This window comes from Chionomys nivalis, chromosome X (assembly GCF_950005125.1).
Source record: "Chionomys nivalis chromosome X, mChiNiv1.1, whole genome shotgun sequence".
NCBI lineage: Eukaryota > Metazoa > Chordata > Mammalia > Rodentia > Cricetidae > Chionomys > Chionomys nivalis.
In genome coordinates, this window is record NC_080112.1 from 37992719 (window position 1) to 38004461 (window position 11743).

Below are 11743 nucleotides of genomic sequence, written 5' to 3' on the forward strand. Positions count from 1 at the left end.
GATCAGTCTATGTGTCAGGAAAATGGAACAACTAGTGCCAGTGTGTTCATAACAAAGTGGAGTCGGATTGTAGTAAGGGATAGGGCCAGAATGATTGAATACATCATTGACCCTAGTGAGCAATGAGTGAGCAATGATGGTGAACTAGATAGCCTGGCAGGACATACGCAAGTAGATTTGGGTTCTCTTGCCTGAAAGACAAGAGACCAGCTCTAAAAGTCTATATTATAGAGATGTGTATCCCACAGTGCACACATTCACAGCCAAGCTTCCACTTTCTTGCAAGGACCTATCTCTTACACTCTGTAGTAGCAACAAGAAACTCTTACATTAACTCAGTTTTCTCAAGATGACTTATGTTCTCATGGACTTTACTTCCACCCATCAATTGGATCATGTTACTGACAAGACTCTGGGTCTCACCAATCTCCCCCACGAAAAGATCCCCTTCACCTACTGCACAAAGTTGCAAACTCTGCTCCTAATACTTAACACTGTGCCGCATGTGCGGCGCTTCAAAAACATCCTGTTTATTACCTTTCTGGGCTAGTTTCTCCTTTGCAGAGTGGGGATAATATTGACCCTTGTGGTTTCATTGTGGATTAAATGAATCCACACTATGACAAGCCTTAAGATACTATTTGGCTCCCAGTAAGTTGCTTTCTAAGTGTTAGCTATTACCCCTCTTTATGATTCCTTCATAATTCTATCATGAGGGGGCTTAGCATTCAGTGAATGGTAAATGAATGATCAAATCCCCAAAACACTCATCTGGGTGTGTTACCTTTACTGTGGAGACATGGGAAGTTGATTCCTTTTTTTCCCTTGTGGCCCCATGCCCAGCACTACTGTTAATATATAGGAGGCACTAAGCATTGAATACACGTTTTTTTTTTCGGTTTTTTTTTTTTTTTTTTTTTGGTTTTTCGAGACAGGGTTTCTCTGTGGTTTTGGAGCCTGTCCTGGAACTAGCTCTTGTAGACCAGGCTGGTCTCGAACTCACAGAGATCCGCCTGCCTCTGCCTCCCAAGTGCTGGGATTAAAGGCGTGTGCCACCACCGCCCGGCTTGAATACACGTTTGAATAAAAGAAATGCTTATTCTGAGTGTGCTCCCTGGCTCTCAAATGTCCTTTCATTCTACCAGTCCTCCTTCAGCCCAGATGCTTGGACTTATCTCCAGCATACAGTAGACACTAAAGTGTTAAATGAACAGATACAAAAGGATGCATCTGGGAGCACCTCTAGGCTGATGCTAACCTAGCTTCTCTTTGCCCCTGCCCTAGCTCAAAGTGCATCATAGCCTCCTCCTCAGTGTCCCGTCCCCAGCTATTTATTATTGGTAATTGTGGTGTCAGAGCTAGGCTGTTTTCAGTGGGTGGGTGCAGGTGCTTCCTCAGCTGGGTGCCAACTCTGGTCACATCCCACCCAGTTCACTACTTTGGCAGATCTGCCAGCTGAGAGGCTCTGATGAGTGGGTGGGAACCTAGGGAACTTCATAAAGAGACAGCAACTAAATAGTACATGGGCTAATCCAAAAGTTCCTGCCAAGGTGAGCAGCCAATGACAAAACTCACCTTCTTGACAGTCTCCTAGTCCACCCCCTTATAGTTGTGGCAAAGACAGGCTGGGGCTGGACACTTGCTTTCAAGCTGCAAGTACAATAGAACAGAATATTTCACAACAGGCCACTACTACTTTGCTCAGAAAATTCTGTTGCCCCACTAACAGGAAAGGGGGTAGGTATGTTAGCCCCCTTCTTTAAGCAATCTTAGAAGAGTTTAGAAAGGCTGTTTATTGAAGTCTGGAAGATCAGGGGGTTAGAATGGAAGCAAGAGATTTTAGGGTTTCTCCTCCTCTGGGTCTTTGCAGGTAGGCACATGTAGACATGAGCGTTTCTCTTCCACCATCAGCTTCTGCCCTTGTAGCTCCTCACACAGTGGCCGTGGGGTTCCCCAGAAGGTAACATTCTTCTCACCCTGACCTTCGACCATGGAAACTGTAGGCCTGGGATGTTGGGGAAGCAATGGAGAAGAGAAGCTCAGGAACATCAAGAATGCATTGAAAAACTTTTTTTTTTTGAGAGTCGGATCTCAAAGTCAATGATCCTCCTGCCTCAGCCCCCCAAATATAGGAATTACAAGCATGTCTCATAAGCAGAACCATATTTTTTGTGGTAGTAGAGATTGTACTTGCTAGTCAAATGCCCTACATAGCATAGCATTCTTTTTCTTCTTCTTTTAGGCCCTACTGACCTGTCCCCTATTTTTTTTTATTAACTTTGAGGGTCTCACTGTATCACCCAGGTTAGCCTTGAACTCATTCTGTAGCCTAGGAAAGTCTTGAAAATGTGGTCCTTTTGGCTCTAGCCTTTCAAGTAGTTAGGATTACAGGTTTGCATCACCACACCTTGATTAGCAACTTACTGTGTATCTAATACTATGTTTAACTGTGATATTGGGCTATTCCTGATAAAAAAGAAAAACTTCCTGTGCCTGTTTCCCTTATCTAAAAAATGGTGGGATTAGAAATACTCTCTTTCCTCCAAACCCTTTCTCTCTCCTCATACTCACCTTAAATCCCTACCCCAAGCCATTCTTTGTCCTTCTTCTTCTTCTGCCCATTTCTCTTCTCTATCTCTCCCCACTTTATCTGAATGGAACCTTATGTATCCAGGAATGTTTTTGTCAGGATTCTTTCTCCTAGTAGGCAAGCCTTTCATTCATTTCATTTTCACCCAGATTCTCTCAATTGGTCCTTCTCTACATAGCCTTTAACTCTTCTTTTTTTTTAAATTTATTTATTTATTATGTATACAATATTCTGTCTGTGTATATGCCTGAAGGCCAGAAGAGGGCACCAGAACCCATTATGGATGGTTGTGAGCCACCATGTGGTTGCTGGAAATTGAACTCAGGACCTTTGGAAGAGCAGGCAATGCTCTTAACCTCTGAGCTATCTCTCCAGCCCCGCCTTTAACTCTTCTTGAGGAACCAATCTGACATCCACAGCTGAGAGATCCCAATGACAGGCCTCTCACTAGTTGGGAAAAGGCCACTGAATCTTGATCTCTGTGGTATAAGGAAGGGATGGCTAGCTTAACCCTTTCTCACCCCTGGTCCACTGTGGTGTCCAGTAAACACTTAGGGTGGCTCATCAGCTCTCTCCAGGACCCTGCTCACAATTTGGATGTCAGGAATGCTTCTTCCAATCCTTATCTGCACAATTACCTCTGGACCTGATTAGCTTTCTAGGCCTAGAGGACAGTGATAGTCTCATTGCCACTTACCTGTCATTTTTTTAAAAAAATATTTATTTATTATGTATACAATATTCTGTCTGTGTGTATGCCTGCAGGCCAGAGAGGGCACCAGACCTCATTACAGATGGTTGTGAGCCACCATGTGGTTGCCGGGAATTGAACTCAGGACCTTTGGAAGAGCAGGCGGTGCTCTTAACCACTGAGCCATCTCTCCAGCCCCCTTACTTGTCATTTTTATATGGATTGTATCATAGCTCATCTCACCTGGGTCCCTTCTGTCCATAAATGTGGGTTCTTTTTATCTGCAACTGTTGCTGAAAAGGCCTTGAAATGTGGAATGGATGAATGAAGGTAAGTCAAAGTGTGCTAAGAGTTCAATGGGGAAGGCCACATGAAAGACTGTGTGCTTGGAAGCACAGCTGAGTGATTGCATTAGTAACCAAGGAGCACAGAGGCCATGAAGTCATCCCTAATTGCCTCTCTTATTCTTTTTCTCCTCTTCTCTAAACTGGAAGATGGCACTTGCAAGATAGGCACCTTTGATGCAGTGGTGAAGCTTATGTTCAGTGTAACCAACTCCCTTCTCATTATTCAGCTTCATTACCCCCTCCTAGGAACAAAGTCCCCCAACTCACGAGAACTTGGGGAGCAAAGGTGTGCAGAGACGCTGGCGGACACGGGTGGGTTTGGGTCCACATGGTGGTGTGCACAGACTCCAGGTACTCCACTGTGACCATGAACCTTTCACTGCAATGGGGGAGGAGGGTAAAATGTCACAGGCAAAACTGGAGGTCTTAACAGGAAAAGGAGGCTGTAGAGATACAGGATCCCTAGCATTGCTACTGCATGGCTGTCCACCCTTACAGTATTGTCTGTGGGTTACTCACAGACACAATTATGGATGTCATAACAGTGTCGAATATCCTGGTAGTTCCCGGAACATCTCTTTCCATCAAACTTGCGGCCTCCACAGATCCTTGTGCGTGACTGCTGGCCTGGGATTTCCTCACAACTGATGGACTTCATGTTCACACGGCTGCAGTGACTCCATTTCCCCCAGGTTTCCCACTCCCCATTTACTGTAGAGACAAGGGACAAAGAGGTTTGGAGAGAGTAAAGGGCCTCAGGGGAAGAAATGAAGGCTCTGGAAAGGAGTGGGAATGACAGAGTAGAGGTGAACCAAGGCAAGAGGGCAGGAAGAGGAGAATCAGAGGCAGGAACAAGGCTTTGGCAACAGGAAGTGGGGAGCAGTGATGGGCAATGGGCTTAGGCATGGGAATAGTGCCTCCTAAGTTGCTAACCAGGGCAATGCACGGCTGTGTTACAGATGTGGGTCCGAGTAGCATCACCAGCACAGAAGAGGCCCCCATGACGGGGTACAGGATGATCACATGTCCGTCGTTCTAGGGTCTGGCCTAGGCCACAGGTCACAGAGCATGGGCTCACGGGGCCCCATGGTCCCCAGCCACCAGCCACTGTTGGAGCAGAAAAGAAAGTGAAATGACAGGCCACATTAATCATGTATATTCCCCAGCTTCCTTCTCTGCTACCTCTATCTTTAAATGATGGGCTTCTAGTCATATGGTACAAGAACTCTATTCCCTCAAATACCACAGTATCTTTACCAGAAATCCAAAGATCCGCTAGCTATGTGCCATTGACCATATCCCTACATACCTGGACAGGGTGGTAGGCCAGTGCAGCCCCGATACTCGTTGGCTGGTCCTGAGCAGGGTTTCCCAGGGGGGTGGTGGGAAGGTGCTGGTGCAGAACAAGTGCGGCTTCGTGTTTCCTTAGGTTCTTGAGCTCCACCCAGGCAGGATCCTGAGCAGGGGCTCCAGGGGCCCCAGGCTGCCCAAGCACCATGTGCTGTGGTAGGAGTAGAGGGATGAACTGTGGTCAAGCATATTCAAGTCTTTTCTGGTAGTTTTCCGCTCTAACCCAACAGATCCATCCTGGGTACCCCTTCTATGTCCTCGACTGCCCTTACTCACTGGGGCAGACCTTCTGAGTGTCACAGGCCTGTGATTGCTGGGCCTCTCCTGGGCAGTGGCCCCCACACTTAGGAGCAGGGTGATCACATACTCGTTGACGGGTCTGGGTTCCTTTGGAGCAGGTGACAGAGCAAGGCCCCCAGGGTGCCCACTCAGACCAACCACCCATTTCTGTGGGAGAAAAAGAGATGGGAGGTGGGGGTGGCACTTAGGATTCTTTCCTTTCATGTATGTACCACAGAAGCTAACTCTGTCCTCCTATCTCTTGTTCCTATTTCTGGCCTACTAGCATTGCTCATTTGGATTATGACTGTGACCTTCATACTCATCCTTCTGCTTCAGATATGGCCTATCCCCTTCCCAAATCAAGTCAAAGTAAATTTCTCCCCTTCCCATCCAAATCTCTTAGACCAAGGTCAATGTCATCACTTCTAAGCATTCTCCTCCAGCAATCCCAGCCTCCTCAGTTCCCCTTAAAGCCACATACAGGTCTATCCTCAGGGCCTCTGCACTGATGTTTCTGGCCCTGAGGACTGGGTAGTAAGAAGTGCATGTCCAAATTTCTGATCTTCCTTACCTGGACAGCATGGCTGGTCCTCACAGGCCCGTAGCTGCCACTCAAGGGTCCTAGGAGCCACCTTCTCAAAGCACTGCCCACCCCTGCCCACACAGCGCCTGTGTCGCAGTTGGGACCCCTCAGAGCATGTAACCGAGCAGGGGGCCCATGAGGACCATGGTGACCATCGTGGGGACCTGCAGAGAGGAGCCCATGTTTCATCCTGGTATGAACTGACTCTAAAGAGTACAGGTTGGCACAGGAGAGGTTCTAGGTAAATATACAAGATGAATCAATGAGAACCTATTTACCAACTAGGGATGGTGGGGAACTGAATAGGAAGAGGTAAGTATACAGTAAGTGTATGATAAATTTCATTTCCCTTTATGACAAGGGCCCTGGAAATCCCCCAGGGGCAAAGCCATACACAATAAGCAAATGTAAGGATTAAAAGCCCGGAACTTCTGCCAGGAACCCAATAGGTCACCACACTGTACAGCTGCAGGCAGACAGGAAGTACTTAGTAAACAGGAGCTCAGAGGTCCCTTCAGGAACATCCCAGAGCTACTCTTAGCCTCCTACACAGATCTGGGTGTGCATGCTAGTGCTAGAGACACAAACTGTTAGCATGATGGGGAGGGGGAGAGAGCCGCTTTCCAAGATCTCCAAACCCACCATCTTTACAGTGTTACCTTGAGTACACAGTAGGCAGTCATAAAATATATCTAAAATACAGAAAGAGTCAATGTATGTAAACTGGAAGTCATGGTTAGGAGAACTGAGGTGCTTTCAGAGATCTAACTGCCACAGAGGAATCACACAATGAATGTGGCATTACAATGAAAGGTTTGGGCTTTGTCCTCAGAATTTACCCAAAGCTCTCCAGGCCTATAATGGATCTATGTACAATAAGCACTTAAGTATGATCACCAAAAATAACCAAGTTGCAACCCACCTGCAATATTTACAGGAAGCCCTGACAGTGAAAAAAGTATTTCAATGAAGGCTGATTTTGTCTCCACTAGGGGACATTTGGCAGTTTCTAGAGTCAGTTATAGTTGTCTTTTTTTTTTTTTTTTAAATTCTTCTCTCATACAATACATTCTGACTAGTTTCCCCTCTTTCTACCCCTCCCCTCAGATCTACTTCTTCGTTTCTCTTCAGAAAGGAACAGGCCTCTCAGGGATATCAAGTGAATACAGCATAACAAGATACAATAAGATTAGGCACAAAACCTCATACCAGGGCTGGACGAGGCAACCCAATAGGAGGAAAAAAATCCCAAGAGCAGGTGAAGAGTCAGAGACACCCCAATTCCTGTTAACCAGTGGAAGGGAGTTGTTAAAATACTTAGGGGAAGGTCAGGTGTGTTATAAAACACCCAACAAAGCTCAGAACTCATACCCCCAACAAAGAGCTCCAAATGGCAATAGTGCCAAGGTTTTGAAACTCTGAGCTATGGTCATGAGGAAGACTTGGGTGGGGGACACTTTTAGAAGCTCCAGGGAAAGAGAGTACAGTTCTAGATTACAGGGCTTAACCTAGGTTCCCCCGAACCTGCATGCCTGACAGGGACCACCACCATGCTCCTGGAAGGCATAGGCAGCATTGAGACAGCAGTTTTCCACACTGACATCTCCCCCAAGCAGGCCTGTGCACTTGCCAGAGGACTCCTCATACTGGGTGAAGCAGAGCACAGGGTCTGAACCTGTAAGATCAGGGGAGAGGAAAGGACAATCAGGGTGTGGTTGGCCTGGGCATCCCTGGGAGGACATCTGGGCCCTCACCCACTTACCTGTGGCTGGCAGGATAAGCAGTAGCAGCAGGAGCGACTGAAGGGTTTGCATCGTAGCAAGCATTTTGAGCACTGTGTCTTCGTACTTTTACAGAGAAGAGGACTTGTTTAATCTGGGCTGATCTGATTAGGAAAGAGGAACCCCGGGTAGGAGGAACTGGGAGGGTGTGACCTTTTCAGCTTTGACCTTTCCCTTGAGAACTCTGCCTCCTCCTCTCCCCTCTCCATTTCCTGTGTTACCCTTGGTCCTGTTCTGACACCCAATATTTGCCACCCCATTCTACCCAGGAACCTCTTAGTTTTCAATTAATACATATGAGATAAATTTTCACAGAAGGGCATTGGAGCCTGCAAGTCTGAAGCAAGAACCACCTAGGTATGTGACCTTGGACAATTCATTTTAAATTCTCAGCTTTAGTTTTCCCTATTTTTTTGAGACAAGGTTTTATAATGTAGTTATACCAGGCCTGAAACTTGCTTTGTAGACCAGGCTTGCCTTGAACAGGGATGTCACACCATGGCTGGCTCATTTTCTTAGCTGTAAAATACACAATCTTGACTATAGAGACAGGATCAACTTCAATGGGGTACTGAAGAAGGGTGAAATGAGGGTAGTCTTCCTCAAGTAGTCTGTCCAGGAGAAGGCATCAGAACAACTGCTTCATCTTCCTTCTTGAAAACCCACCTCTTTCCTAAAAGTGAGGTTCCTGTGGTCAACATGTATGTATGGGAGGTCAGTGCAAGGGAAGTGAGAAAGGGAAGTGGCATTGTGTGGGAAGTGATTCAGAAGTGGGCGGGAGTAGGGGGTGTTTCAGGCATACCCATTGCCCAAGGGAAGCATCTGAAGAAATCCTTAGGGTCTACAGGAGTAGAGAAGAGAGAACCATCTGGGCCGTGTCCTATGAGTACCTAGGGTAGATAACATTTGCCTCTAAGCCTGTTTCCTTTTCTGTAAAATGTGCACACAAACAGGGCCTTGGGAGGTACAGGCCTGTAATCTTAGCTACTTTGGAGGTTGAAACAAGCAGAATGAAAGTTCAAGGCTTGCCTAGACTACAGTGTGGGTTCAAGGCTACCCTGACTAATTCAGTGAGATTCTGTCTCCAAATATAAAACTTAAAGGGCAGGGTAGAGGTGAGATTGCTCAGTGTGTGACGGTGCTTGCTGCAAAACCTGATACCCTGAGTTTAATTCCTAGAACTCGCATGATAGAAAGAGATAATTGACTCCCTTAAATTGTCCTCTGACCTCCACTTGTGCATTGTGACACCTGTGTGCCATGTTTTCCCAATAAAGAGATGCAGTAGAATGTTTAAAGACTAGGGCTGGCTAGAGATGTAGCTCAGTTGGTAGAGTGCTAACTTAGCATTGCTAAAGCCCTCAATTTGTTACTTAGCATCATATATAAATTGAGCACAATGATACCTGTAGTCTTAGCAATTGGGAGGTAGAGGCAAGAAGATCAGAAGTTCAAGACTATCCTTGGATACACAGCAAGTTTTAAGATAGGTACGTGAGATCCAGTTTAAAAAACAAACAAGCATGTGTCCTGATAAATTAATTTCAAAGTTATCCTATTAACCTTAGAAAAAAGTATACTAAACAATTTCATTCTCCATTTTTGCCTTTGACTACCCCACAAATCTAGTATAACCTATACAGATCTGGGATTGCTTTCTTTTGTATTTCACTAGTTCAATAATTTCTGTATTAGATTTTAACTTATGTTAATGCACCAAATTCTTTTTGGTTTCAGATAATCAGACCAGATGATTTATTTCCTCTGGGGATAATAGAACTCCTAGTTCATACTTATTCTTAAGCCTTCACTTAGAAGATTCCTAGGAATTTTCTTAGGATATTTTTCTGGTTATTACTATTCAATCTACTCTAGTTTAAAAAATGTTCACAGGCCTCATGGGAATAATTTTAAATATTAGTTCTTTATTATGTTTCACTTTAAAAATATTTAATGTAATGTGGCCATGTGTATTAACTATCAAGATGATGTTTGCATTGTATTTAATATTACTCACTTGTTCGTAATACTATTCATAACAGAAAACAAAATTTATGGAATAAGAAAATGAAAACTATTCTCCATAGAGAAGTAGCAATATTAAAAGTGCTTGTTAGCAATTCTAAAAAAAAATAAAAATAAAAATAAAAAACAAACAAGCAAGCTGGGTGGTGGTGGTGCACGCCTTTAAACCCAGCACTCAGGAGGCAGAGGCAGGTGGATCTCTGTGAGTTCGAGGCTAGTCTGGCCTACAGAGTGAGTTTTAGGACAGCTAGGACTGTTGCTCAGGGAAACCTTGTCTCAAAAAACCAAAACAAACAAGCAAGCAAAGGGATGGCTGGGAGTTTAACTCAGTAGTATGCCATTTGCCCAGCATGTGAGCAGCTTTGGGCTTGATCCCCAGTACTGAAAAAATAAAGCACATTTACAGCACCTGACATAGATCTGTCACTGCCTGAGAATTAAAATACTTAGAATAGTTCCTGGCTGTGTTTATTAAATTGTTCAACATTTATTGAGGGTCAGATGGGTTCTCAGCATTAGATGGAATAGAGAATAGGACAGATAAAAATTACTGCCTCACAGAAGTGCCTTATTTTCTGAGAATATGTTTGTCTCTAACTATGTGCCTTGAACAAAAGGCTCTTGTTAAGATTCCAAGACTTCAGCTGTCAGTGCTATTATCTTGTAAAAACAAACCTGCCTGGCTCCATTATTCAATCATCTTTTACCCTGGTAATAATGTTATAATCGATATTTCCTTTGTTCCTACATGGCATAACATAAATACTCATAGGATTCCCTGTGGATGAAGGTTGTCAGCACTTTTTTCCCCACACACACTTTTAAGGTATTCAAATGATTTAACAGATTCCTTATTTAAACAAAGAATGAGAACCTGGTATTATTTATTACTGCTTGATATAATTCACTTATCTTCCTTGTCAGTTTCTCTGAGTATGAGCCCCATAAAGAAAGTTTTTTTGGCGGGGGGGAGGCAGATAAGACAGGGCTTGAATTCATGGCAGCCCACCTGCATACTGGGATTATAGGCTTTAGTCACAGACATCTCCATGCTACTGTCATGGCAACCCTGCTGCCTCAGAATCCTGAGTGTTGAGAAGGACAGAAACTTTTGTCTAATTTGTTAGCTGTTAGGTCTTCAGGACAGCAGACAGGTATGTGCTAACAGAAGATGAACAACAAACATCTACAGACAATCAATAAACGAAATAAATGTTGAATTTCTAGTAAGTGCTAACAGCAGGCATCACCTTCCAGCATCTATTTGAAATGCTAGGACCAGATAAGACTATCTGGAGATTGTACGAGGAAGGAGTTCTGGGCAAAGTCCAGGTGATTTAATCTCAGCATTTCAAGTTTGAAGAACTGGAGGCTTACTCAGGAGACTGAGTAGGAGAGGCCTGTGGAGGAAGAGGACAGAGGAGGCCCTGGTGCATGCATTCTGTGATCTCTCAGATATGGCCTCATTCGATCTCAATCACTTTTTCTTATTTTTTCATTTATATACAGAGTTCTGGATTTCTAGTCTCTACTACAGCCTCCTAGGAACAGGTTCATATATATCATTCTATCATTGAGTCCCAGGGACTTAGGTTGTCAGGTTCGATGATAAGTGCATTTACCCACAGAGCCATCTTGCTGGCCCATTTTATTTTATTAGGTCAGTGAATGACTTTTGAGAGTCAGTTCTCTCCTCCCAATATGTGGGTTCTGGGGATGGAAAACAGGTTACTACGCTTTGGGGCTAGTTTACTCTCATCTGACCTACGTGATTTTGTGTTCATTTTTTAAGATGATAGGGTTATAAAGTCTGCAGTGCTCTTGAATTGAATAGCCAATGGTGACGTTGAACACCTGATACTCTTGCTTCTACCTCCTGTGTGCTAGGATTACAGGCACGCACCACCACATTTGGCTTACATACATATTTATATGTGCTTGATTACATAACTTTTCAGACACTATCATTCACTCAAGGTGTCATTGTCTCTGTCACTGATCCCCTGCCTCATTAGTCTTCTAACACACACACACACACACACACACACACACACACACACACACACAGAGAGAGAGAGAGAGAGAGAGAGAGAG

At 44.5% G+C, this 11743-nt stretch overlaps 1 protein-coding gene across 1 annotated transcript; it reads right to left on the bottom strand.

The window, feature by feature from the left end:
- Nucleotides 1-1792: 1792 nt before the first annotated feature.
- Nucleotides 1793-7729, bottom strand: Cfp (complement factor properdin). The gene is made up of 9 exons (XM_057760209.1): nt 7606-7729; nt 7368-7518; nt 5832-6007; nt 5255-5425; nt 4938-5129; nt 4562-4735; nt 4148-4339; nt 3896-4007; nt 1793-2005 (listed from the first exon to the last, which is right to left on the bottom strand). Exons 1-9 carry the CDS (start codon nt 7667-7669, stop codon nt 1840-1842), a joined length of 1398 nt encoding a protein of 465 aa, XP_057616192.1. The 5' UTR covers nt 7670-7729; the 3' UTR covers nt 1793-1839.
- Between the last annotated feature and the right edge of the window lie 4014 nt (nt 7730-11743).